The sequence below is a fragment of the Dinoponera quadriceps genome, unplaced genomic scaffold (assembly GCF_001313825.1).
Source record: "Dinoponera quadriceps isolate SergipeBrazil2010 unplaced genomic scaffold, ASM131382v1 scaffold5144, whole genome shotgun sequence".
Classification (NCBI taxonomy): Eukaryota; Metazoa; Arthropoda; class Insecta; order Hymenoptera; family Formicidae; genus Dinoponera; species Dinoponera quadriceps.
In genome coordinates, this window is record NW_014560308.1 from 1,354,128 (window position 1) to 1,376,300 (window position 22,173).

At 39.1% G+C, this 22,173-nt stretch overlaps 3 protein-coding genes across 9 annotated transcripts in view; 1 reads left to right on the forward strand and 2 right to left on the reverse strand.

Annotated features, from left to right (window-relative positions):
• Positions 1-8: 8 nt before the first annotated feature.
• LOC106750728 (zinc finger protein 277) lies at positions 9-2,516 on the reverse strand. The gene is made up of 9 exons (XM_014631254.1): positions 2,269-2,516; positions 1,770-1,940; positions 1,499-1,676; positions 1,231-1,433; positions 962-1,124; positions 667-888; positions 443-585; positions 248-349; positions 9-135 (listed from the first exon to the last, which is right to left on the reverse strand). The coding sequence occupies exons 2-9, from the start codon at positions 1,937-1,939 to the stop codon at positions 78-80; spliced, it is 1,239 nt and encodes a 412-aa protein (XP_014486740.1). The 5' UTR covers position 1,940; positions 2,269-2,516; the 3' UTR covers positions 9-77.
• Positions 2,517-3,009: 493 nt separating this feature from the next.
• LOC106750707 (E3 ubiquitin-protein ligase TRAIP-like) lies at positions 3,010-7,379 on the forward strand. 3 transcript variants are annotated; one of them, XM_014631220.1, is made up of 7 exons: positions 3,010-3,248; positions 3,397-3,771; positions 3,851-3,949; positions 4,021-4,119; positions 4,230-4,428; positions 4,535-4,682; positions 7,301-7,379. In XM_014631220.1, the coding sequence occupies exons 1-6, from the start codon at positions 3,136-3,138 to the stop codon at positions 4,679-4,681; spliced, it is 1,032 nt and encodes a 343-aa protein (XP_014486706.1). In that variant the 5' UTR covers positions 3,010-3,135; the 3' UTR covers position 4,682; positions 7,301-7,379. The 3 variants fall into 3 exon arrangements, with proteins under 3 accessions (XP_014486706.1, XP_014486704.1, XP_014486707.1); XM_014631218.1 differs by lacking the exon at positions 7,301-7,379 and having other exon boundaries at positions 4,535-5,651; XM_014631221.1 differs by lacking the exon at positions 7,301-7,379 and having other exon boundaries at positions 4,230-4,407; positions 4,535-5,651.
• The window catches only part of LOC106750705 (dystrobrevin beta), a 17,273-nt gene continuing 2,033 nt past the window's right edge, over positions 6,934-22,173 (reverse strand). The window contains exons 1-16 of one of the 5 annotated variants that reach the window (XM_014631215.1): positions 19,859-20,023; positions 18,939-19,155; positions 18,037-18,119; positions 17,802-17,953; positions 17,587-17,695; positions 17,343-17,509; positions 17,060-17,187; positions 16,824-16,922; positions 16,642-16,723; positions 16,391-16,429; positions 16,196-16,308; positions 15,076-15,241; positions 14,532-14,836; positions 12,203-12,348; positions 8,963-9,022; positions 6,934-7,569 (exon numbers count right to left, since the gene is read on the reverse strand). In XM_014631215.1, the coding sequence (XP_014486701.1) occupies positions 7,307-7,569; positions 8,963-9,022; positions 12,203-12,348; positions 14,532-14,836; positions 15,076-15,241; positions 16,196-16,308; positions 16,391-16,429; positions 16,642-16,723; positions 16,824-16,922; positions 17,060-17,187; positions 17,343-17,509; positions 17,587-17,695; positions 17,802-17,953; positions 18,037-18,119; positions 18,939-19,155; positions 19,859-20,018 (2,289 nt within the window). In that variant the 5' untranslated portion in view covers positions 20,019-20,023 and the 3' untranslated portion in view covers positions 6,934-7,306. Of the gene's footprint in view, positions 7,570-8,962; positions 9,023-12,202; positions 12,349-14,531; positions 14,837-15,075; positions 15,242-16,189; positions 16,309-16,390; positions 16,430-16,641; positions 16,724-16,823; positions 16,923-17,059; positions 17,188-17,342; positions 17,510-17,586; positions 17,696-17,801; positions 17,954-18,036; positions 18,120-18,938; positions 19,156-19,858; positions 20,024-22,173 lie in introns of those variants that run through there. The other 4 variants (XM_014631216.1, XM_014631213.1, XM_014631214.1 and 1 more) reach the window with 4 other exon arrangements.

Here is a 22,173-nt window from a genome sequence, read left to right on the forward strand (position 1 = left end):
AACACACGTGCGATAAATATAATTATATTAATAAATATAATTATATATATACAATATTTCAGTAATTAAGCATAAGATTACGGATAACTAGCAGAACTTTGCATGGAAAGTTCGGGGGAGAAACATAGATTGGATCTAAAATTTTGTAAATATGTATTATTTTTGTTTTATAATCTATAATTGTTACACATTAGAATGCTTATGTATGTATGATATTTAGTTTTATGTATTCTTCGATACTACTTACGTTGCTTCATTGAGATTCTCGATGCTGTTTTCCTCATCACTACCGCTAATTGCGTCAAGATTATATAAAAAGGAGTCATTTTCAGATAAAGGAAAATAATATCTGAAACAAACAAAATATATATATACATTAGATGAAAGATGTTATTAGATAGAAAAATTCTATACATTTTATTCCGACTATATTTGTACTAACTGAGGTTGATCCCAGACTTTTCGTTCAGGGATCTTATAATGTTGTTTACTTTTCATGTGTTCAAAGATACCATCCGTGTCTTCTTCACAAAAAACACATCGCTGTAGTTGGATTTGTTTTTTTATATAATTAACTACTTTTACCTGTAATAATAAAAATATGTTACAAAGATATTAGTGTATTGTTTAAAAACGTAGAGCCGATAATTATGCGACAATGTTCACCTTTTGGTAAAAGGTCAGGTCTTTGACTGTCTCTTGAAAATCAAAGCCATGTTCTTTCCTCATATGACTCAAGATACACGCTAATTCTTTATTGCTATAATTACAGAATAAACATGTTATTCCGACAGAGTCGTCATTCCAATCGGACCATGAACCCTCTTCATCTTCATTTTCACTACTGACAACTTCCAGATTCTGATTCTTTTCTGATTCGTGATTATTCTATTAAAAAATTAAGAAATAACTCTCAGAATGTTAAAATTTCACTGTAAAGTGCAAGCTACATTTCAATTACCTGTCTTCGCTTCCAAGTTCTTTCCGGCTGCAGGTAATTGATTATATAAAACTTATCGTATGTTTTGTTATTTGGATTTATACACTTGTGTGACTTTTTTCGCATATGTTCCTTCAATACTGTCCGATCTTTAAATGTCTTTTCACAGTAAATACATATTAAACTAAAAAAAATTGGCACAGGTGATTGTACAATACACTGTAAATATTCTTGTAAACATACTTGCTCGAGTAACATGATTACTAATATGCAATTTACAAGTGCAATACCTTTCAATAGTACTCTGAATTTTATCCAAAAGCTCATCAACAAATACTAAGTTTTCTGGCTTGCCAAAATAAAGATTATGCTTCTGATGAAGATGTTTTATATAAAGAGTGCGTAATCCACAAAATTCCATACGGCAAAACACGCAGCCACGTTTGAAACTTGTATCCACACGTTCAGCTTCTTGTTGTGCTAATGCCCATTCCTTAAAATATTGTATTATGTATTTTACACTATATTTTTTTTTTTATTATATATACACATACTTACTAGTTTAGCTTGCTGTATTTCATATCTCAAAGTTTTGTCTTCTGACAGACAATCAGAAAGCAAGAAGTACTGTTCATCTGGACTTGGTTTGCCATCTGGCATAAAATCCATCAACAGTGTGGTGCAATAAGTTGTTAGTGGTGCTTCCTTAAATTTTATACTCCAGTAATGTATATAACTGAAAATGAAAAACTAGTGTTATATTCAATGTATCTTATATATATCTGACCTAGGTAAAATTGATATCAAAATAGATTAATAATTAGTTTACCTTCTTAAACTTGCTATTTTCCAAACATCTCCTATAACAAGGTGATGCACCATATATAGATGCGTCAGAAAATAAGTTTCATTTGTTGGGAGAATAAAAGTATAATCACATAACAAACACTTTGTTTCACATGGTTTATCATCTAGGCCAACAAATTGAGATTTATACATTCTGAAAAGTTTAAGTTTATTAAATCTTATGCATTTATAACAGTTATTTCATCCTTATTGTGTAGAAGAATAAAGCACGTTAGAAATTAAAAGTACAATTCATTGTGTTACAAACATATACTGCTATAAGTTATTCTCAAATCCTAACAATAGATTCCGTTTATCATATCGATTAATATTGGGAGTATATGTTAACAATATTTGCATGCTGTGAGAGAGTTAAAAGTCCGGAAAACGGTGAATCTTGATAAATCTATTCGTTGCTATTATGACGAGTATGGTTATATATAATAACAATAAAAGTTTTGCAAACATTTCAGCATTTTTACCTGGCTGACGAATGATACACTTTTTTAATCCTTTGCTAAGTTATATTGCTCAAAAATAAACGCACTTTCAATTCGTCGTTGAATTATATTATGTGGAAATAAAAAGGTTTTTGACCTGTTTTAATATCATTTTTTGTAAATGAGAGAGGTTATCCGACTGACAGTTGGGTTGTACTACTTTGAAAATGAAAGGTCTGTCCAGCCCATCGTTGAGTCGTACTACGTCCTCAAATTATCAGTGAAAAAGTGGCGTCATAGCGGATGTTGTGGCCGATATTTATAGTTGGATCTTAAACGGAGTCTACAATGAGAATTTAAGCTTCAAGCCTTAAGAAATTGACCAATTATAATCGAATATGGGATTAATCGACTGAGATTGATTAATTTTTTAGAGGTTTAGAGCTTAAAGCACCGGGTGTTGTACACCGGGACTAAAGCATTTATTATGGACCAGGACTAACTTTTGCAACGATACAAGTGTCAAGTGGATGTTCTTGATATTTAGTTTTATGTATTATTTTTAATATTTGATTTTAAGTAAAAGCAACTTTCTTGTATCACTTATACGATGTCATATAATTATTCGAATGTATAATTAATGAAAGAGGGATGTTTGCTCCAATACTTATAACTTAAAATAACATTCTCTTATAAGTTGGAATGGCAAGGAGGCCATTTAAATTTATCGGGAAAACCGCTTCTTCGACTTAATTCGCCACCGTTACTATCAGATGGCGTTTGTACAATGTCTCGTCAAGTACACGTGAGTTTGCCTTGTTTGGAATCGCGAAGAAATTGTCATCCGTGAAAGAAGTCAGACGAGAAGTATCGTATCCTTTGAGATCGTGCTTCTTATTCGCGAACAAGATGTATATCGTCTGCACTATATGTCGTGATAATTTCATACAATCTGACGATATCTCTGTTACCCCTTGTGGACATGTATTTCATCTTAATTGCTTGTCACGTTGGCTTATGAGGTAGAAGAGATCAGTTATGTTTTTTATAAAAGCATTGTGAGACGTCGATTGACTTGACCTGTTCTCATTTCTTCTTACTTGTATCTTGACAAAGTAAATCAGACAAATAATTTAAATGAATTAACTTCATTCTATGTTTATATTCTAGGTCAAACAGTTGTCCAGAATGCCGTGAGGAAACCTCACAAGAGAAGATCCAAAGACTTTACGTTACATTTGTGAATAATGAAACCAGTAGCGCTGACAGTTTATCCACGCAAGAAAGAATAGACAGTTTGAAATTTCAAGTTATGCTCAATGAAAGAAACATCAAATATTATACCACAAAAAGTAAAACCTTGGAAAAACAAAATGCGGGTCTCAGACAAGAAGTACGGAAAGTAGAAAGTGAGATGAATAAAAAGAACTCAACTATTTACCTTTTAAAGGAACAAATGAAGACTCTTAAAGAAAAATATATGGAACATGAAGCTTTAAAATGTAAATTGTCACAGAAAGAAAAAGAAATAGAAAATTTAAAAATGTATGTTTACTTATATCAATTCGATGATAAACTGATTCGGTCATTTGTAATTTAAAGTGATCTCTGAACTTTTTTCTAGTGTGAAAACATTATTACATGGCTCTGTCATAGATGCAGAAGAAGCAGCTGAAAAAACTGATCGTGATACTCTAATTGCTTATGTGAAAGCTATGAAAAGGTATTGTCTATTCTTATCTTTCTACTCTTAAATTTAATGTTATAAGATTTTCATATTTGTTATAATACTAGGGACATGTCGACAAATGCAAAACAATGGGAATTGTTATATAAACATACTAAAAAATGTCATAGTTTACTGGCAGAAATTGACTCAAAAATCTTAATAACGTATGTATTTATTTTAAATAAATAAATTATATAAAATTATTTTGCTTCAAATTACAGTAAATTATATAAAATTATTTTGCTTCAAATATTTCATTATTATTTGTTCTCAGAAAAACTACACGTGATAAAGAATATATAAATAATATGACTGACACACTACATGGCATTTATAAGATGGAGAAGTTGATAACAAGCAATTTAAAAGCATGTAAACATTTCGGTATACAAAATTCGATACCTAATGGCCAAAAAAAGTTGTATGAAAATTCTCCCATGGATGTACAAGAAGTAAAGATTGTTTCTAACAAAGTAAACCCTTTAGTTTTCTCTAATATTTGTTTCTTTTATCAAACGATATGTAGTTAATATATTATAATATATTCTACATAATTTATCTTTTATTGTTTTCTACTAGACAAATGCAAAACAGGAAACCAGGACAATGATGGGCACAATGGTGAATAATAGTGCAAACCAAGAGAAATGCCCAATTTCTAAAAAAAGAATGAAACTGGTTTCGGCAGTATTACACGTATCGGCAGATGACAATAGTGAAATGTGAGGTAAATGTGATTATGGGAGCATATGCTAAAGAATATATAAAGTACACAATTTCTCTCCAGCTACAAATCGAAATGTTACTTTAGAGCGACTTACTGTATCGAAAATTGGATTATTGTCGAATTCAAGTAATTATTTACGATTAATTTGAAATCATCCGTCCGTTGGTTTTATGGCAACACAAAATGTTTTCAAACGCTTTTGCACAAGATATTGATTGGTTCATTCCTACAAATTTAATGATTATCTCCACGATATATATAATAATGATTAACGGACATTTCTTTAATTTTTGAGGTATAAGTATTAATCATATTAATTTCTCATGTATGAATTATATCAAATATATATATAAATATCAAATTTTCGCGTATTAAGGATGATACAAAAACTTCTTCTCTATATTAATAACTATTAATAACTATGCGTAAGCTATATTGTAATAAAATAACGTGTACGCAGATAATATATTATTTTTCTAATACAAAGTACAAATATTTTGCAACGGTAAATGTAGATATCTTGCTGCGATGTTTTAGAAAAGGATAAAAGATGTATGGTGCTTTAGCTCTCTCAAAGTCGCTTTTATGTAATTTTCTGTTTCAATGTGCTCGTATACTTTTTTATTATTACATGTGCCAAAAATAGTACGGGTATATAAGAGGAAAAGCTAGATAAAGTGTAACGTAAGATAATAATGTAGAATAAAAAAAAATAGTTTCAAGGAGATTAAGTGTAATCATTTCGATGTGTATCTATAAATTTTTATTCAGTATTCGTATTCATGTAGGCGCTACATCGTTTCTCGTACGTGAAGAGATGGACAAAAGAAATTCTGAAATTGTAAATGTATCATATGTACATAGGATATTTCGGACAGGATACGCTAGCGTTAAATCTTACAAAATGCATTCGGTTCTCTTATTATTAACCCTCATCCGGCTGACACTTAAGACTAGGTGTGAGAGAAAGAGGATACATTTCACTTCGCTTTTCACGATCTCACGCACCTTTCTGATTTTCCTCGTCACGTAGCGCGTGTGTTTTGCGAGAAATCATAGGATGTAACGCAAATCGAACATCGGAGATCGCTCTGCGAGCAGCATCGAAAATGTCAATGTGGACTCGCAGACAATCCGTCCGATCGACCCGCCGAGTCGAGGGTTGATAACAGTAGTGATCTAATAGCTGGATCGTTAATCGGAATGCTCTCTATTCTAGGAACTGAAAGATTAAGTACTTTGTACGTAAGACTAGTTTCGTTCTTCTACTCACTTCGCGTTCTCGTAATTAGAAATGCGGTCGAAATTCCAAGACGTCACTCGAAGCGAAATCTATGTCGTGCATCAACACACACTCGCGTATTCGCGCGCGCGCGCTCGCTCGCACATGTATTTTATATTACTTCTTACCTAATGGTGTATCGCGGTGTACCCCGAGCCAATACGAATATACAAAAACACACACACTTTGGCTTCCTCAAAACTAAGCTCACACGCTGAACCACGCTCGTAGTCTTTTTTTTTTCATATTAAAAAATCGGTTTAATCGCAGTCGCGTTCGCTGCTGTAGTTAACTAGAGTCTCGAGTTTTGGTCAACGGTGTGTAACTCTCGTGCAAAATTCTCGCATGATCTATGATATAAATGTCTGAGAGTGAGTATTACGATGTCAAAACCGAGATATCGATTAATTGCCGGTGTTTGCGTCAGGAGAAGAGAGTATGTACACGCATCCCCTTTAGAAGCTAACGTAATTTCAAAGCGATGGAATTACATGCGCGTAAACGCAATATTAGCGCGTATTGCGTTCGAACCGCACACTCTGTATATATATATATATNTAGTAAATTAAAAAACGCTATTGAAACGCAGGTATCCATTTTTTTTTTGTTTCAGTCGTGTCTCCCTTTATATACCAGTGTATCTATTCAAACCTTGCAGGTTTCATTTATGTTGCAAATTGTAGATGAATGAAGTAGCAAAATCCTCCCTCCCCCGCCACGTCGCTGTGTATGTTTTCTCTCTCTCTCTCTCTCTCCCCCCCCCCCCAATATGTGCATTGACTTTCTCCTATATATTCATATAGGAAGTAAACTCCTTGCAAACGTGCAAATGGATGAAGCGACGGATAAATCGACGAGACCGGTCAAATCCCGACAAAACAGGTCGAGTAAAATGTTGACGGCAGTTTGATCTTACGCCCGTCGATCTTTGTCGCACGTTGTTCTACCGCATTGCGTCGGAANCCTGTCGTCCGCCGATTAAAGCGACGTCCGTCGCGTCATCCTCTGATATCGCAAATACTGTCTTACGAATGCATAAGTTTTCGATATCGCACGACATTCAATTCTCTATTCGAATATTACATTGTATACTAATATCAAAGTATACGCGCGTGTCCGCAGTATGTGTATGCATGTGTATGCGTGTGTGTGTGTGTGTGTGTGTGTGTGTGTGTGTGTGTGTGTGTATGTGTGTGCGCGTGTGTGTGTGTGTGTGATCCGTTCGCCGCCGGCGCGACTCGCGCCTTCGCTTCATCGAGTACCTCGAGAACACGTACCTTCGACACTTAACGCTTAATATATCGTTAAATTATCCTTTGTTTCGTTTTTTTTCTAGATTGACTTATCGATTGACCCATCTCTTCACCGCTTCCGCCCAATTGGAGTCATTCTCATCCTCCTTCTCTCCCTCCGCCTCCTCCCTCTCGCCGCGTTCCTGCTCCAGATCGCTGGACAACGTGGTCGACGGCGTTTGCGGCATGTTGGCGTTGCGAGCTCGCAATTCCGCCAGGAAGTCATTCTCCTGCTGGTAACGCCGTTGCAGCTCCTCCCGCCAGGAATTCCCGCCACCGCTGCTATCGTCACCGTCCTCGCCGGCCTCAAAGTCTACAAGTAGACGCGAGCCGCGTGTCAAAATTCGCTCGTGTGTACGAACGATACGCGGATCTTTCGTCACGGTCTCGTCTCTTTCAGGACGAGCGATATAAAAAGATAGTGTGTGTTGCGTGTTCATTCGCCGAATCGAATTCCGCCTCCCGGGGAGGAAGTCTCGACTTCGAGGAAGATTGCGTGAAGATATACGTTGTGTCAAAGGGTTGTATCGAAGGGACGTTGTATCCGACACTCTTGCGCATGTACAAACTTACAACTATAGACCGGAATTGTCCAACACGCGCGCTCGTGACCGACGAGCCGGTTTTGCGTCTCTTTTTCTTCTCGAACGTGGTGAAATTGAGAGAAGGGCGTAGAGCGAAGTTACTCGCGAGCACATGTTGGACAACTCCGCTACCCTATAAGCGCGTAATATTTTTAGAATATTATTATATATATATGAATATTATTAAATATTAAGATAATATTTTTACAATATTCTAAGAATCTTATGTAATATTCTTTAATATTATGGAAAGGCTCTATCGATATTATATGTCCATTTCACATAATATTCTTGGCATATTATAAAAATATTCTTAGAATATTAAAAAAAAAGATAAAATAATAACAGTAATATAGAAAAATATGTATAAATAAAAAATGTATATTATATATGTATAATTATTTAGTGTAAAACGTATTTTTACACAAAATTATCTTGACTTTATTTATATAATAAAACAATTGGTATTGTAATACACATTTGAAATAAAATACTACAATTATATATATCATATATATACATAGAGTTGAATATTAAAAAAAAATACATAATATTATAATAACATTGAATAATATTATTCTTTTAGTATTATTAGGAGTGGACATATAAACATCTATTAATATTTCAAAAATATTACTTAGTCTTAAATAATATTACTAGAATATTACGTCTAATATTCGAAGAATATGCCTAGAATATTACTTAACATTGAATAATATTACGCGCTTATAGGATACAGACGATTAAGAAGTAATCACAGATGTTAGGATACACGGTCTCATGAAATTCATAAAACGTTCTCTCATCGTACATCATGTAATGCGTGATGCTTATGATGATGAAAGGAAAATGTATAGAAAGCATTTCTAGATATGAATATGAGTATATGTATGTACAGTTTGATTTTTTTTTTTGCAAGATTGATAACAAAACCAAGGAAGAGAAGATTGAACCGAGAGACTCATCGATGATCGACGCTCGAAACGTTTCGGGATTATTTCGATTAGAAGAGCAACATTGCAAACGCCTAAAGTGCAAACGAAAACAAGAGTAAAGTGGTAAAGTTTCGTCGATATGAAGAGAGAGAGAGAGAGAGAAAGAGAAAGAGAGATAGATACTTACCTAGCGGTTTTCTGATGTTCATTCGTCCCGAGTTGTGAGAATGGTCCTCCTGGTCTGAGTCTGCAAGCCACCAGGACACATTCACAGGGGGTGCATCACACACATTCCACAACACGTCTAAAGTGTCATTTGTATATTGTATATGGTATATCGAAACGTCTATTTGTCCGTCCAAATTCAGTTACGAGAGCATACGTGATGTAACTGTACACATATGTCCTTCCTTGTGATATCGGGAAGAATGTCGTGCTCATCATCGAGACTCGAGAAGTAACGAGGAGACTGGTCGTAAAAGACATTAACTTTTTCTAGCCTTGTTCTTACTATATACACACAAGCATTATACGATCATAATATTATATTAAAAAATAATATAATTTCGAGGCATATCTGTCTTCTTCAACTTTTCACAATTTACATTGTGAATCGTTTTCTTGTGAGATTGGGCAAATGTTAATTTCGAGTTACAATTTATCGTTCTACCTTTGAGGAGTTCGTCCTAAGTAACGAAGTGGCTTTTTCGTCAAGAAGACGACTCGCCAAATTTCTTTTACAAAGCCACGATTGATTTGCATCTATTCTTCCGCGGGATTGTAGATTGCAAATTGTTGCTGCCGTTATTTATTGTCTTGCGTGTCGTGTGATCCGTGCTATAACTAAGCTAATATTAACTAATTCTATTCTAGAAAGAATATAAACGAAACCGAGTATATATAAAGAAATGGCAACAGGCAAGTGTACAGATTGCTTTCCGATCGTTCGGGCTAGCTCTGTCATTTCGGTTCCGCCCAGTAGAAGCGACGAGAAAAGATTCGTACATACATGGTTCGCATCCGGGAATGTCGGTAACACACATTTATTTATTCATGTAAACTTTTCTCATTCTCTCGGTGGTGTGGAATCTGGCCAAGTTATACCGAACACTTTGAAAACAAACTGTACAGAGAAAACTACACGCGGCACCCCAGGACTGTTGCATTTTCTCACTATCATTCGACATTATATGTCAGATTTTGAAGATTAAGGAAAACTGCAGTTGTTAAAACTGCTCGAATCGACGATTTGTTTTTAATTGAATATAAGAGAAATTAAATTTTAGGTATCCATTAAAGGAGAAAATCGGTTTTACATCCCATCGATGAACGCAACTGGAAAAAAAAATGTAACAGTGGCATTGCGTGTGTATTGTATATTTACATTTTCAGGAACGAGAGATTTGTTATTCGTATTCGGATAATTAGGCATGTATTTTACGTTTATAGAAGTTATTGTGAATGATGCAAGGTCTCGCGAAACTGACCGGGTCATCGAGAATCACTTATTTCGGCGACATTTTACAACATAATTATTAATTAAAGAGAGATGATGAACCTGTATCGATTGTTATAGCTGTCTTTTTGCGAAGACTCATTATACTTACGCAACTCTTCGGAATATGAATGTATGTGTACGTGAATAAGGTGTGGATGGTACATGTATCTTATATATCCGATTTTTATTCGTGTATATTCGACAGGATGTCGCTTATAGGTCACGTCTATTACGAATGAGTCATTGATCGTTTATGAGAATACTGAGATAAAAACAGATAAAGAAGGTAGTATTTTCCCCATGCTAAAATTATTCTGACGATGTGAGAGAATATAAATGCGACGTGGCATGCCCGTTCACATCCAGTTCTAATACGACGAGATTGAGATTTCAATGACTTTAGATAGCTGTTAGTTGAAGAGAGAAAACCTGTGTATTATCTTCGCACAGTCTGAACAATTGAATTGAAAACAATAAAATATGCTGACATACATACACAGAGGAAAAGGTTTCTTTAGAATTAGTATTTCTATTTATTTGACTAAAATTTGTTTCATAGAAACAACGTGTACGAAATATTATTTGTTAGAGTAAAAATTTTGTCTCATAAAAAAAACTATTATTTAACAGAAAAAACGCTATTATTTGAAATAATATTTTTTAACCAAATAAAATATTATTTGGTTGCGATAAATATGTAAAACAAAACAAATAATATCGTTATAAGAAAATTATCTTTCGTTTCAAACAAATTTTTTATTTAAGATAAAGATATATATTCATTGAAAAATCTGAGAATCGTACTTATTAATCGAAACATTATAGTTAGATAGCTTCTTTGGAGCACACCAATGATGAAATTTGTTTGTATTTGTTTGAATGAAATTTATTAAATTCGAAGAAATCTTTTTCTCAGCGTACTGCATGGAAGTTTTGTCTCCCGATTTAACAGATTTGTAAACTACATCCATCGTTTTTACTGCTTGTTTTACACGTTTTAGAACGACTGTGTGAGAAAAGTATTTCCCGTAAAGTAGCATAAATATGCAAAATAATTAATATATACATCTATAAGTAATACGGCATAATAGTGAGAGTAGTAAAAATAGAATAGGAATAAAAATAGTAGCGATAATATGTAGTGATAAATAGTAGTAACAATAGTATATATATATATATATATATATATATATATATATATATGTTTGTATGTATGTATGATCTTGTTATATAAAATGCTACGCACGATGATTCGGTGAATGCGAATCAGTTCGTCTATTGCTCACCTCGCTTCCGAGACAATCGAATTCGACATATTTACGGCTCCACTGAAGTCGTTCGTAATTCGTATTACTAACATGCTACCAGCTAAAAACACGGCGATGGATGCTAACAGATGCTTAGTAGCTAAGCTTGCAGTAATCAAATTGACTTGTACAACTCACGAGGAGGTACTGTCCCTATTGCCTCTTAAAAATTACCTTCTCATTGTCTGATAGAAATGCCTATATTTCTATGATATCAATGTATCCTCTATATAACAAGTTCAATACACTATGGCGGAGAGCAGTAGACCGTGTAGTATTTTGTACAGTCGTATATATATTCCATTTAAAACTATAAACGCATAATTGGACGTAGCCTTGCCAGGAGGAATTTTTGTCAGTGACGCGAAACGTGAGATAGAGTCCTGATTTTGTCCTTATTTAGGTTCCACTTAGATCTACATAAGTGTGCGCACGTACGTATGTGTGTGTGTGTGTGTGACGTAATTTTTAGAAAAGATATATAATTTTCTTTAATATTTTTTTTTACACAGCTATAATTGTAAAAGAATATTTCCGATTCCTCTGCTTACGCACCTACGTCCAATTTATCAGTCGCATCTGTCACTAACAAATTATAGCGCTTTATTTTTGTTCAACATACCTGAATTTAATTCCCTCACGAGCGTCGACATGGCATTAGTAACGCTGTCGGCGGCTACCAGTAAGTCGTTTCTTAAGGATCGGCCCAAACTATTATTGGCACTGCTGGAGCCGCTCCCTGGTAAGCTGTTTGTCCTGAATGCAGACCTGACATCGAAAATCTCTATTTTCTTGGCGCGAAGCAATTTTCAAATGAAAAATTATAACAGAAATTTGGCGGCATGCAACTTTTATTGCATAAGCATTGTCTCATTCCAGTTGTCGTAATTCTTACACATTCAATTCGCTACGGTTACTCGCGCGGTCAAACATACAAGCGTCTACAAATTTTCTTTTTAAATTAATGGCAAATTATCAGTTGTAACAGAGTACACACATGCACGATCTCGAGGGGGAGAGGGGGGGGGGGAGGCTACATGATATTTACTGGATTCTAATGATATTCTAACTAACAGAAGTACGTCAATATGGCAAACGTCGTAAACGCATTACAGTGTCCTTCGTGTCCATTTTGTCTAAATATATGCCGTGCGTTCGGCTACTGCATTACTTGCAGGGCAATGTATTTACATATCGCAACGTTTACGTGTGATAAATACAACATAACGATGTTTAAAGAGTGGGTGATGTTTTTTACGCAAGCTTTGCAACGAAACGGGGGGGTATGTTGGATGGGTAACTCGTACGCGTTAAAATCATATATCCAACGCATCAATACTCTCTCCTTACGGAATACAATTACTCTTGTGTGTACTGTACATAAATGATACATTTAAAAAAATGACTAAACATGACGGCAAACTAAAAGAAGAGATATCCTTTATAAAAAGAAACATGTCGGGGCGGAACCTAATACAACTTAAACGAAATTATGAAAATTGGGATAAGCGACATGACATGACATGGATATACAAATATCTCTACTGTATGTGGTTTTTTTTTTCTTTCTCAAGTTGAGTATAGACCTGACGATTTTAAGTAACATTCTTACGAGGTACTCACTGCCTCACACTTATTTTTTTCGCGCTAGTACCATATTGTTGTCTTGCTACTAGCTTAATAAGAAGTATTTCATCGCTTATACTTGCATGCAGGAGAATTTAGGAGTTTTCCCAACTAATCGTGATGTAGTTGTACGGTGTGCAACGATATCTCTATATCGATCGCTACGGTGATATTGACCGGAAGGAACCGATCTTCCATATAGACATATAATCGGGGTAGATGTTTCGCATGCAAGCAATAAACGTGATATTCGATGACAATGAGCACTTCTGTCTCTTTCAAAGTTGATTTCCTCTTAACAATACGTACAAGTACTTGCTCATTCGACCGATAATAATTTGGTGGGACTAAGATGCAACGCGGTGCGTATCTCTTACGATATCTCAAGTAGGTACACGGAAGTGATACCTCATTTTACATTATTGTTAGTACGGATCGTATATAGTAGGGTTTCCAAATTCATTCAGATCTAATATCATCCGGATATCCGATTATTCGGATAACAAGGATAAATGTGATGCTTCAAATTCGAGTTATTCGAGGATTCTCCGAGATAATTCCCAGCAACGTGGATCCCTCGAAAAAATTTGACAATCAATAAATTAATCTAATCGCAATTTGACTATTAATTGAGACGACTGTAATTGAATAATTACTTCGGGTAATTGTTATTAACTATTAAGCCGACATTCATAACGAAAGTTCGTTTCATTTATCCATATTAATTATCTAATCTGCTCATCTCTCAAACTAGTCACAATTCCGATATTATTTGCGAGAGATCATTACGAGAAATCTGGGTCTAAATTTGAATCCACATTCGAATCCAAATTCGATTCCGAATCCAGATCTCGTCTGAATCTGGATCCGAATAATCCGGATCATCCGGATAATCCGAGTAATGCAGTTTTGAGTCATCGGATCGGAACCGATTTTGGATATCTAGATAATCAGATATTCGCACACTTGGAAGCCCCAGTATATAGTCATATTAGCTGCCAGAGCGGAGCGATTAAAACATACGGCTGCGTTGGTTGTTGCGAACTTCGCGTCCTCTCTTTTTACGTATGTACATGAAATGTATACTAGTTACGAAAATTCGCACGAGAACGTATCTAGACGGAGAGGGACATTTGACCGTGCAGCCGGTATCCTGTCCCTTGCGAATCGCGCGTACAATCGTTTATCCACCACGCGTATTACTGCATTAGTTCAACGTTTACAATTGTCCCTCTTTGCGTTTGTTCTTTCTCGTGTTCTCGGAAAAAAGACTTCACCTCCTTTCTTCTGTAACTTCTATTTTCTTTTTGTACATGCTTGCCTACCTTACATCGCCGCCAACGCACGACAAGCTATCGGGGATAGGATTCTGTATCGTGCCGAGCATAGCGTTGCCTTGCGCGTTAGCCACTGTCGTTGGGACGGGACTTTGATAGCTCTGCGAGATTTGCGGTTGATTCTGATGCTGCTGCTGTTGTTGCTGCTGTTGCTGCTGAGGTGTCGTAGACAAGGGACCGCCGGGAGTCGGCGGTGCCGATCTGCTGCTAGGAATAGCGCCAGGCGGCAAAGGCGGCGACTTTGTACTCCGCGGTGAACTGTTCGGTGTTGATCGCGGCGACGCTTGGTGATTCTGTCGTTAGATAGATTGCTTTAAATCACGCGCGATAACGCTTGTATGGAAAACTAACAACAGCTGTTTGCTTCATTCGCTCGTCGCTCCCGCAAATATCGGTTAAAATGAAATAATCCGTGTATTTAATCGATCCTTCTCTCTTAATTTTATTCTTTCGCGATACACAGCGAATTAAATTACTCAATTAAGTTTTATAACCAAATATCCAACTGGTATATTCATGTTCGTAATAGTACCTTCAGCATTTTCATGAGACCCTCTAGCTGTACCATGAGCTGTCTCCTGGAATCCTGCAACGTTGCCAGATGCGTTTCCAGCTCGTCCTTCCTTTGCCTCAGAGCTCGCAGTTCTGACATTAACGCCGGATTCTCCAAACCCGCCGCTTCTATCTCCTGTTGCCTTCTGTATAGCGGAGATAAACATTTCTTTGAGGTATTTTCAAGTACGTTGTGACGTAAGGAAGTGGGATATTTCGCAGAATTCATGTTAATATCGCATAATATTCCACTTCACTAATTCGTTTCTATATTATTATAAGCGATGTGATGTGTGGTCGATGTAGTAGTTAGTACATGAATCTAATGAATGTCAGTCCAAGAAGAAGATCGACGACAAACTCGGATCAGTGTCGACGAAACTCGTTTGTCTTTTAACGCGAGCAATCGTCATTTAACACGTTGAATGCCGAGTGTCGGTGGCTTTCCACGTTGGACTTTCCGTTCAGGCCGCATATTTTACGTTATCTTTCATCTTGATAATAATAATTTTTGTATAATCTTATAAATACCATAAGAAATATCCTATAAAGATATATAATAAAAATATACAGGGTGTCCAATAATTGTCTTTAAATCCGTGGTGTGCAGCAGGTAGAACAGATTAACCTGGAAATGATATACCTTTTTACAAAATTCGCAATAATTAATGAGGAATTAATCTGTATTCTCCTCATTATTATGAATTTTGCCAAATATATGCTTTTCCTGTTCAATTTAATCCGTTCTACCTGCATCTACCATGGATTCAAAGACAATTATCGGGCATTCCGTATAATAAATGCGGCAATCGCGGATTATCGGTGGCCTACGCGGCGTGAATGGAAAATCACGCGAAACCGCCGCGGCGACGCGTTAATCGTCGTTAGCCGAGAGTCGTTAGCAGTCGTTAGTAATTTATAGATAGTCAGTCGACATGTATTGTTTCTCTTTGTTCCGTTGTGCGAGCTATGCAACCAAGGCAACACACAAAGCGAAACAGAACGTTCTGAACATGCGTGATCCTAGGATGGGTCAACAGGATGAAATCGAGGTTTAGGCTTGATATAAAGGAATATAAACGACACAGGTATACCTTAACCTTGCTATCTCGCGCATTATTTCCTTGTTCTTTGCCTCTAACTGCGATATAAGCTCACGCTGCGCCCGCGACGCGTCCAGCGATGCTAGATTCGCGTCCGACGGTGCTCTGCCCTGCAAGCAGAAAAGTGATCACGCGTGAAACTGGCCCGCCGGGAGACACCTTCCAGTGATACTCTAAACGATGCGTACTTACTGCTTGATCGCCCTGGGACATTCTGGACGCGGTACGTGGCTGTTAACGAGGCAGTTATGAAATTAATATTAGTGGCGCACACAGCGCGAAACGCGAAACGGTTTTAATTAGCTCTCGCGGCCTTTGCAAATTTAATGGAGTGGGCGCAATAGTAATAAACGCGCTTGAAATGTCAAAGCGAATTATATAACGCGCGTAGCTGTGTAAATATAGTGAGTATAAAATGAGTATGTAAATGTCAAAGGACTTACCATGGTCCTTGCTTCTTGTGCCAACCTTTGTGCATATCGTGCTATTAATTTATGTTCATCGTCCAGTCTTGAACTGTCCATACTGGACGATATACAAAAGAAATAAGTAAAGCATAGCGTCTACACGCAAATCGAAAGGCAAACGAATATTGTGCCGTAACGTGACGTACGTTTGAACTTACCTTCTCAGAGTCGAACGGCTGTCCATCGATCCTGAATCAAAGGGAGCCATAAATCCTGGATCTGGAAAACCGTTGTGAGATGGTAAAGGTGACGGTGGGCTGGAACGTAGTGGAATTTATTTGGATTGTAAAATTACGCTGTGAGAGAGAGAGAGAGAGAGAGAGAGAGAGAGAGAGAGAGAGAGAGAGAGAGAGANTGAGAGATGCGGAGTTATGTGCGCAATAAAGATACTAACACTATGTGCGACAGATCTAACGTCTTCTCGGGTTGCTCCGGAAACCGCGGCAAGCTGTTCTTCCCCTTCTCCGGGACGCATCGAAAGCTCTTTCGCAGGGAATGGCCGATCTGCTTGCTGGGTGATTTCTACCAACAAAAATTCAAAATCATCGTTCGTTGGAAAAATCGACAACTTACGCTGCGAGTACACATTAGAATTAAGAATCGACGTAAAAGCTCCGGATGAATGAACGTTGAAACGTTTTGAGATCTCGAGAGACACGGTTCGAAATAATACGTACAAAACTACTGTACTCCCTCGTCTCGTGATCGTTGTTGTGTGTACCCGAGACTTTACCGCGCCAGAAGCAGTCTTGACACAGCTGATAGGAGTGACACTTTTGACACCTGTAGCGAAACCCGGTGAAATTCTCCCTGTGACACGCGTCGCACATTATAGGATGAGCCACTGAAACGTCGAGATTACGTGAGACCTCTTGTACCGATCGACTCCACCTGATTTCACCTTCAATCCCACGGGATTACCTGTCTCCACAGCTGCCATTCTGTGATACAACGGGAGCCAGATCAAGCAATGCGGTCCAGGATCCGACATGAGCGTGTCCAGAAAGTCGTTCACGGTGACCTTTGAATTCTGTCGAGATGTAAAGCACGAGATCCGTTTCATCAGTCTATCACGTCAAACACACACACACACACACACACACAACGTGTGCGCACACACATAACGTCACACATACCGCGGGGAAGATGGAATTAGCGAGACCTTCGGAGTATCCGAACGACGGGGATTCGTAAACGGCCGCTGTCAGAGCTAGGACCTCCTTCAGATAATCGGCGAACCTCCAGTGTATCATGTGTCCGTTGCTGTCGGATATTTGCGAGTATATATCTGCTCAAACGGTGAAATAAAGTTTCATTAGTGAGCTTGCTCAGCGATTTATCCCGTGCGGAGACTACGTGTTCGCGACTTACATCGGAATTTGTCCATCAGCTTTCCAGCGCATAACGTTGCCAGAGCTACCTTCACCGAGAATACGGATATTTTATTGTTCTCCCTGAAAGAATCGTCCGATTGAAAGAGACGCCAAGCGAGTGAATAAGAATGGTCGTTTTGCTCCACTTCTGGTATATCCGATACTTTATTTTTGGATTTTATTAGCTTCCGAACGCAAGAAGGCTTCGACAACTTCGAAAAGCGAAAAGATTTGAACAGCACACACAGACCTTGATATATCTCTGCTCTCTAAATTTCTTGGAGTGGAATCTCACTTGAAATAAGTGAAAAGTATATTTTCGCTCGAAGCGATGAGTGAATATATTCTGGAAATACCGCCGCTCAAAGTCGCAAGAGTGAACCGTTTCTAACGATTAGAGTGAATTTGTTTCCGTAAAATACGCCAGAATTCATTCTTTTCGCGGCATTCCTAGTTGAATCTTATATTTAAGATCGTCTTGGACTTATCTTCAGATGTTGCATCGTCTCATTAGTTAAAATGCAAATCCGAAAGCGATTCAGATCTGGCTATGAATACCGACCTCTGATTATCTACGCATGAACATCTCTTCCGCTTAATATCAGATTCACTCTTCAATCGTCGAGTGAAAATGTTCACTCGACGATTCACAGTATAGAATTCATTCTATACGAGTGAAAACTCGGCTATCACTTTCCGAATGAAATTTCACTTCGAGAAATTTCGAGAGCGGCTGATCGGCTCACGTAAAACTTCATAAAGCTTCAATAATTATCCCTCCCTCGTCTCCTTTTCCTTTGCGTGTACATGTATTTACTGTTGAAAGTACGACCGGTGAAAAATTCGCAAGTGTATGCGATAATTCAATAACGATATGTAGAGAAAGAAAAGCGTATCTACCCGCTGGTGTAAGCAGCCAACAGCCAGTTCATGAGCAAGGCCGTGGTTGCGTCGACTTTAGACTGCTGGGACACCGGCACCCTCTTGTTTAGCGCGTGAAACAGGGAAGACAGTAGCGTTTCGAGCCTGGAGACCCCTAACGTGCTCGATGGCTCCAATGTGTTAAGACCGTTCTCCCGGAACGCCTCGATCACGTTCCATATGTCGACGTTGTGCACTGCGTACAATTCATGTGTACAAAAAGTCATCACAACGCACCGCGCGTACCAACTAAATACACACGGCGAAATCAATGGAGACGGGCGCGAGAACACACGTCTTTTTCGTCCGATAACACCGGTGAGGCAAAACGCGCGCGCTTAATGCTGCTAATCAACGCGAATGCAGTTATGCAGAACGCAAGAAACAATCGTGCTGTGCGGCAGAAGCGAGACGAGATTAGCGTTCCGGAGTTAATATTCAGAAAGGCCCGTCCGTGACCGTGGCGAAGATCTTTGTGCGGGTTAATAAATAAACGCGTTTAATCCCGGAGATTCTCCGCGAGCGAGAGAAACAACCGTGGTGCCACGCGGGTCGTAATCAAGTGAAAACTCAATTATACTCGGAAAACTTAAATTAATAAAAACAAGTGAGAGGATAAAGTAGCGAATCTCTTGACAAGTTCTTCCCGTTGTATTCGTCTGAAGGAGAAAAACAAAACTTTTAATCACGAGAATCTCAGAATCGAAATCACCCGAAGATCCACAACTGTGAATCGTTCCGAAGAGAGGGATAGAGAAAGAGAGAGAGAGAGAGAGAGAGAGAGAGAGAGAGAGAGAGAGAGAGAGAGAGAAATAACTCGGAAGTAATGGGAATAAAAGTTGGAGCACATCTCTCGGCGCTTCTCAGCGAGAGACGGCGTCGTCGCGCCGATTACTTACGGTGCACCTTCTTCTGGATAAATCTCAGCTTGCAGGCGGTGCGATACGACGCGAAACGAATGGTATCGAAGTTCTGCTGCCGCATCTCCTGCAGGAGCTGCAAACGGCTCGTCTCCCCGCTGCTCCCGTTTCCCGATCCGCCCGCACCTTCCTCCGCCATTTTCACTGCACACAGAATGAACGGATGATCCGGCGCCTCTTCCTCTTCTTCGTCGCGTACGTTCTTCCGCGCGCATTCCTTCGCGATCGCTCAGCCTCTGGTTTCGCAACGCGCGAATACGTGTAATCTCGAGCCAGTGCGACACAGAGAACGCGCGCGCGTGTCTCACCCTCCCTCCCTCTCTCTTTTTTCTCCTTTTTTTTCTAGGAGAATAGCAAATTTATGCGTCGCGCGAGAGGCCAGCGCGAATACACGCGAGGCGAAGGCCGCGCACGGTGATTAATCGTGGACTCGCCGGGGAACAGGCCAATTGACTCGCGCGCGAGTCTTTCGCGACTCTTAATGAGCGTACCGGTGCGTTCCGGAGCCGCGCGACTTCGCATCGGTGCAAACATTCAGTTATTAAACGGAGCAAATCAAACAGAATGGAATCACGCGCCTCTTGCTGGCATAAAGAGAAACACGCCGGTCGGTTAGAATTGAACGCACTGCGTCTTTCAGCAGCACAATCAGGAGCGCGTGCTCGCGTGTTCGCGCGTATACACGCACCGTGGAAAATTAGAGGCCGTGATTCCATTCAATTTCGTTGCGCAATCTCTCCCCCGGCCGTTTCGAAAGGCACCGGGGGGAGGGGGGGGGGGGGGGGGCCCCTTNGGGGGGGGGGGGGCGGTCCCTTTGAATTTCACGAAACTCACTCTCGGTATTCTGCGTGCGAACGCGGCGGCGACTGGCAAAGCCGCGTCTCTACTACATCGCAGCTGGTGTGAGAGACGTCACGCCGCGACGTTATTGCGAGAAGAGAACGGAGTTCGCCGTTGAGCTTAACGACAGGCCCCGGAAAGAGATGGAGCTAATTAGAGACTATTAGAGAGCACACGCAGAGAGATACTTCGACTGCCCCGTCGTCGTTACGACTTGGTGACGCGGTCAAACGAAACGACGATCGACGTCGATGCATGGCCGTTGTACCTTTACCCTTCCTCCTCGTCATTTTGTTTTCTTCGTACGTGGAGGACAACACTTCCGGGAAAAAGAGTTAACACTCGGAGGGGTCGTTCAACCACGGCGATATAACGGCCGCTTTATGTAAACGATCGACCCAGTTAGTAAACGTCAATATCCGACGATGTAATTCATTTAAAACCGGCCGATATTTCGCCTCGCACACACTCAAGTTCATCCTTTCAATAAGTTACTCGGCTGCCTCTCATCGAGACAATCGCGCTACGTCGCGTTGTAATCGACGTTCCAATTACGCGATTGTTCGGGACGGCTATTTGCGATACAATGATCGTAATTGAATTAACCCACTTACAAGCAACGGCGCCGTTTGCGGAACAGAAATCCCATCGCGAGCCGGGATGAATTTCGCGATAAATCATTCCTCCTTAAAAAGCTTTCAGAATCTCAGCTCTCGGGGATATTAAAAGTCCGTGGGAAAACATGTCGAAAATTTACGAGATTGCGGAGATAAAACGGATAAAACAATACCTCGTCTCCCGCCTCGGAAAGTTTACGCGCATCGCTAGCCGTCGTGTGCGGCTGCGAAAAGCGAGACGCAACTTTTCATCGACTACTCGCCTTAACCAACTCGAGTGAGGGAGAGAGACGTTTAAGAAATAAGAAAAAGGAAAAAAAAAAGACAATGACACGATTCGATTAACATTCTTCCTGCTCGAATTAAGAGCTTTAAGTCGGTTAAGAAAATTACTATGTGAATGCGAAACGATGCTCTTGGGAAGACAGGAGGGGGCCCCTAATTGGATGAACAAAATGTTACATACCGGATGCTAAACGTCAAACATGAACGCACATAGGAGCATAGAGCCGAGTATCGCGTCTAGACGCCGTTAATAATTGATCAGCACTTTGGCGGAACTAGCTGATCAGGAAGCAATGAGGGGATATCGGCCGATAGGTCCGACGGAATGAGGGAACTAAACGCGGATGTCTAAGTTTGAATCAATACGATAAGTGGGCCAGGTGGGGGAACGTAAGATCGGTCAAAGAAACGGGGGAACGGTCGGGAAGGGAACGCCGAGCGGGCTTGAAGGAACGCGCGAAATGGAGCGGCTAAAAGGCGCGGCCAACTTCGGCTCTCTCGTTGACAACGGGAGATCCTTATCCGACTGACAATACCGTTTCGGGGGGGGAG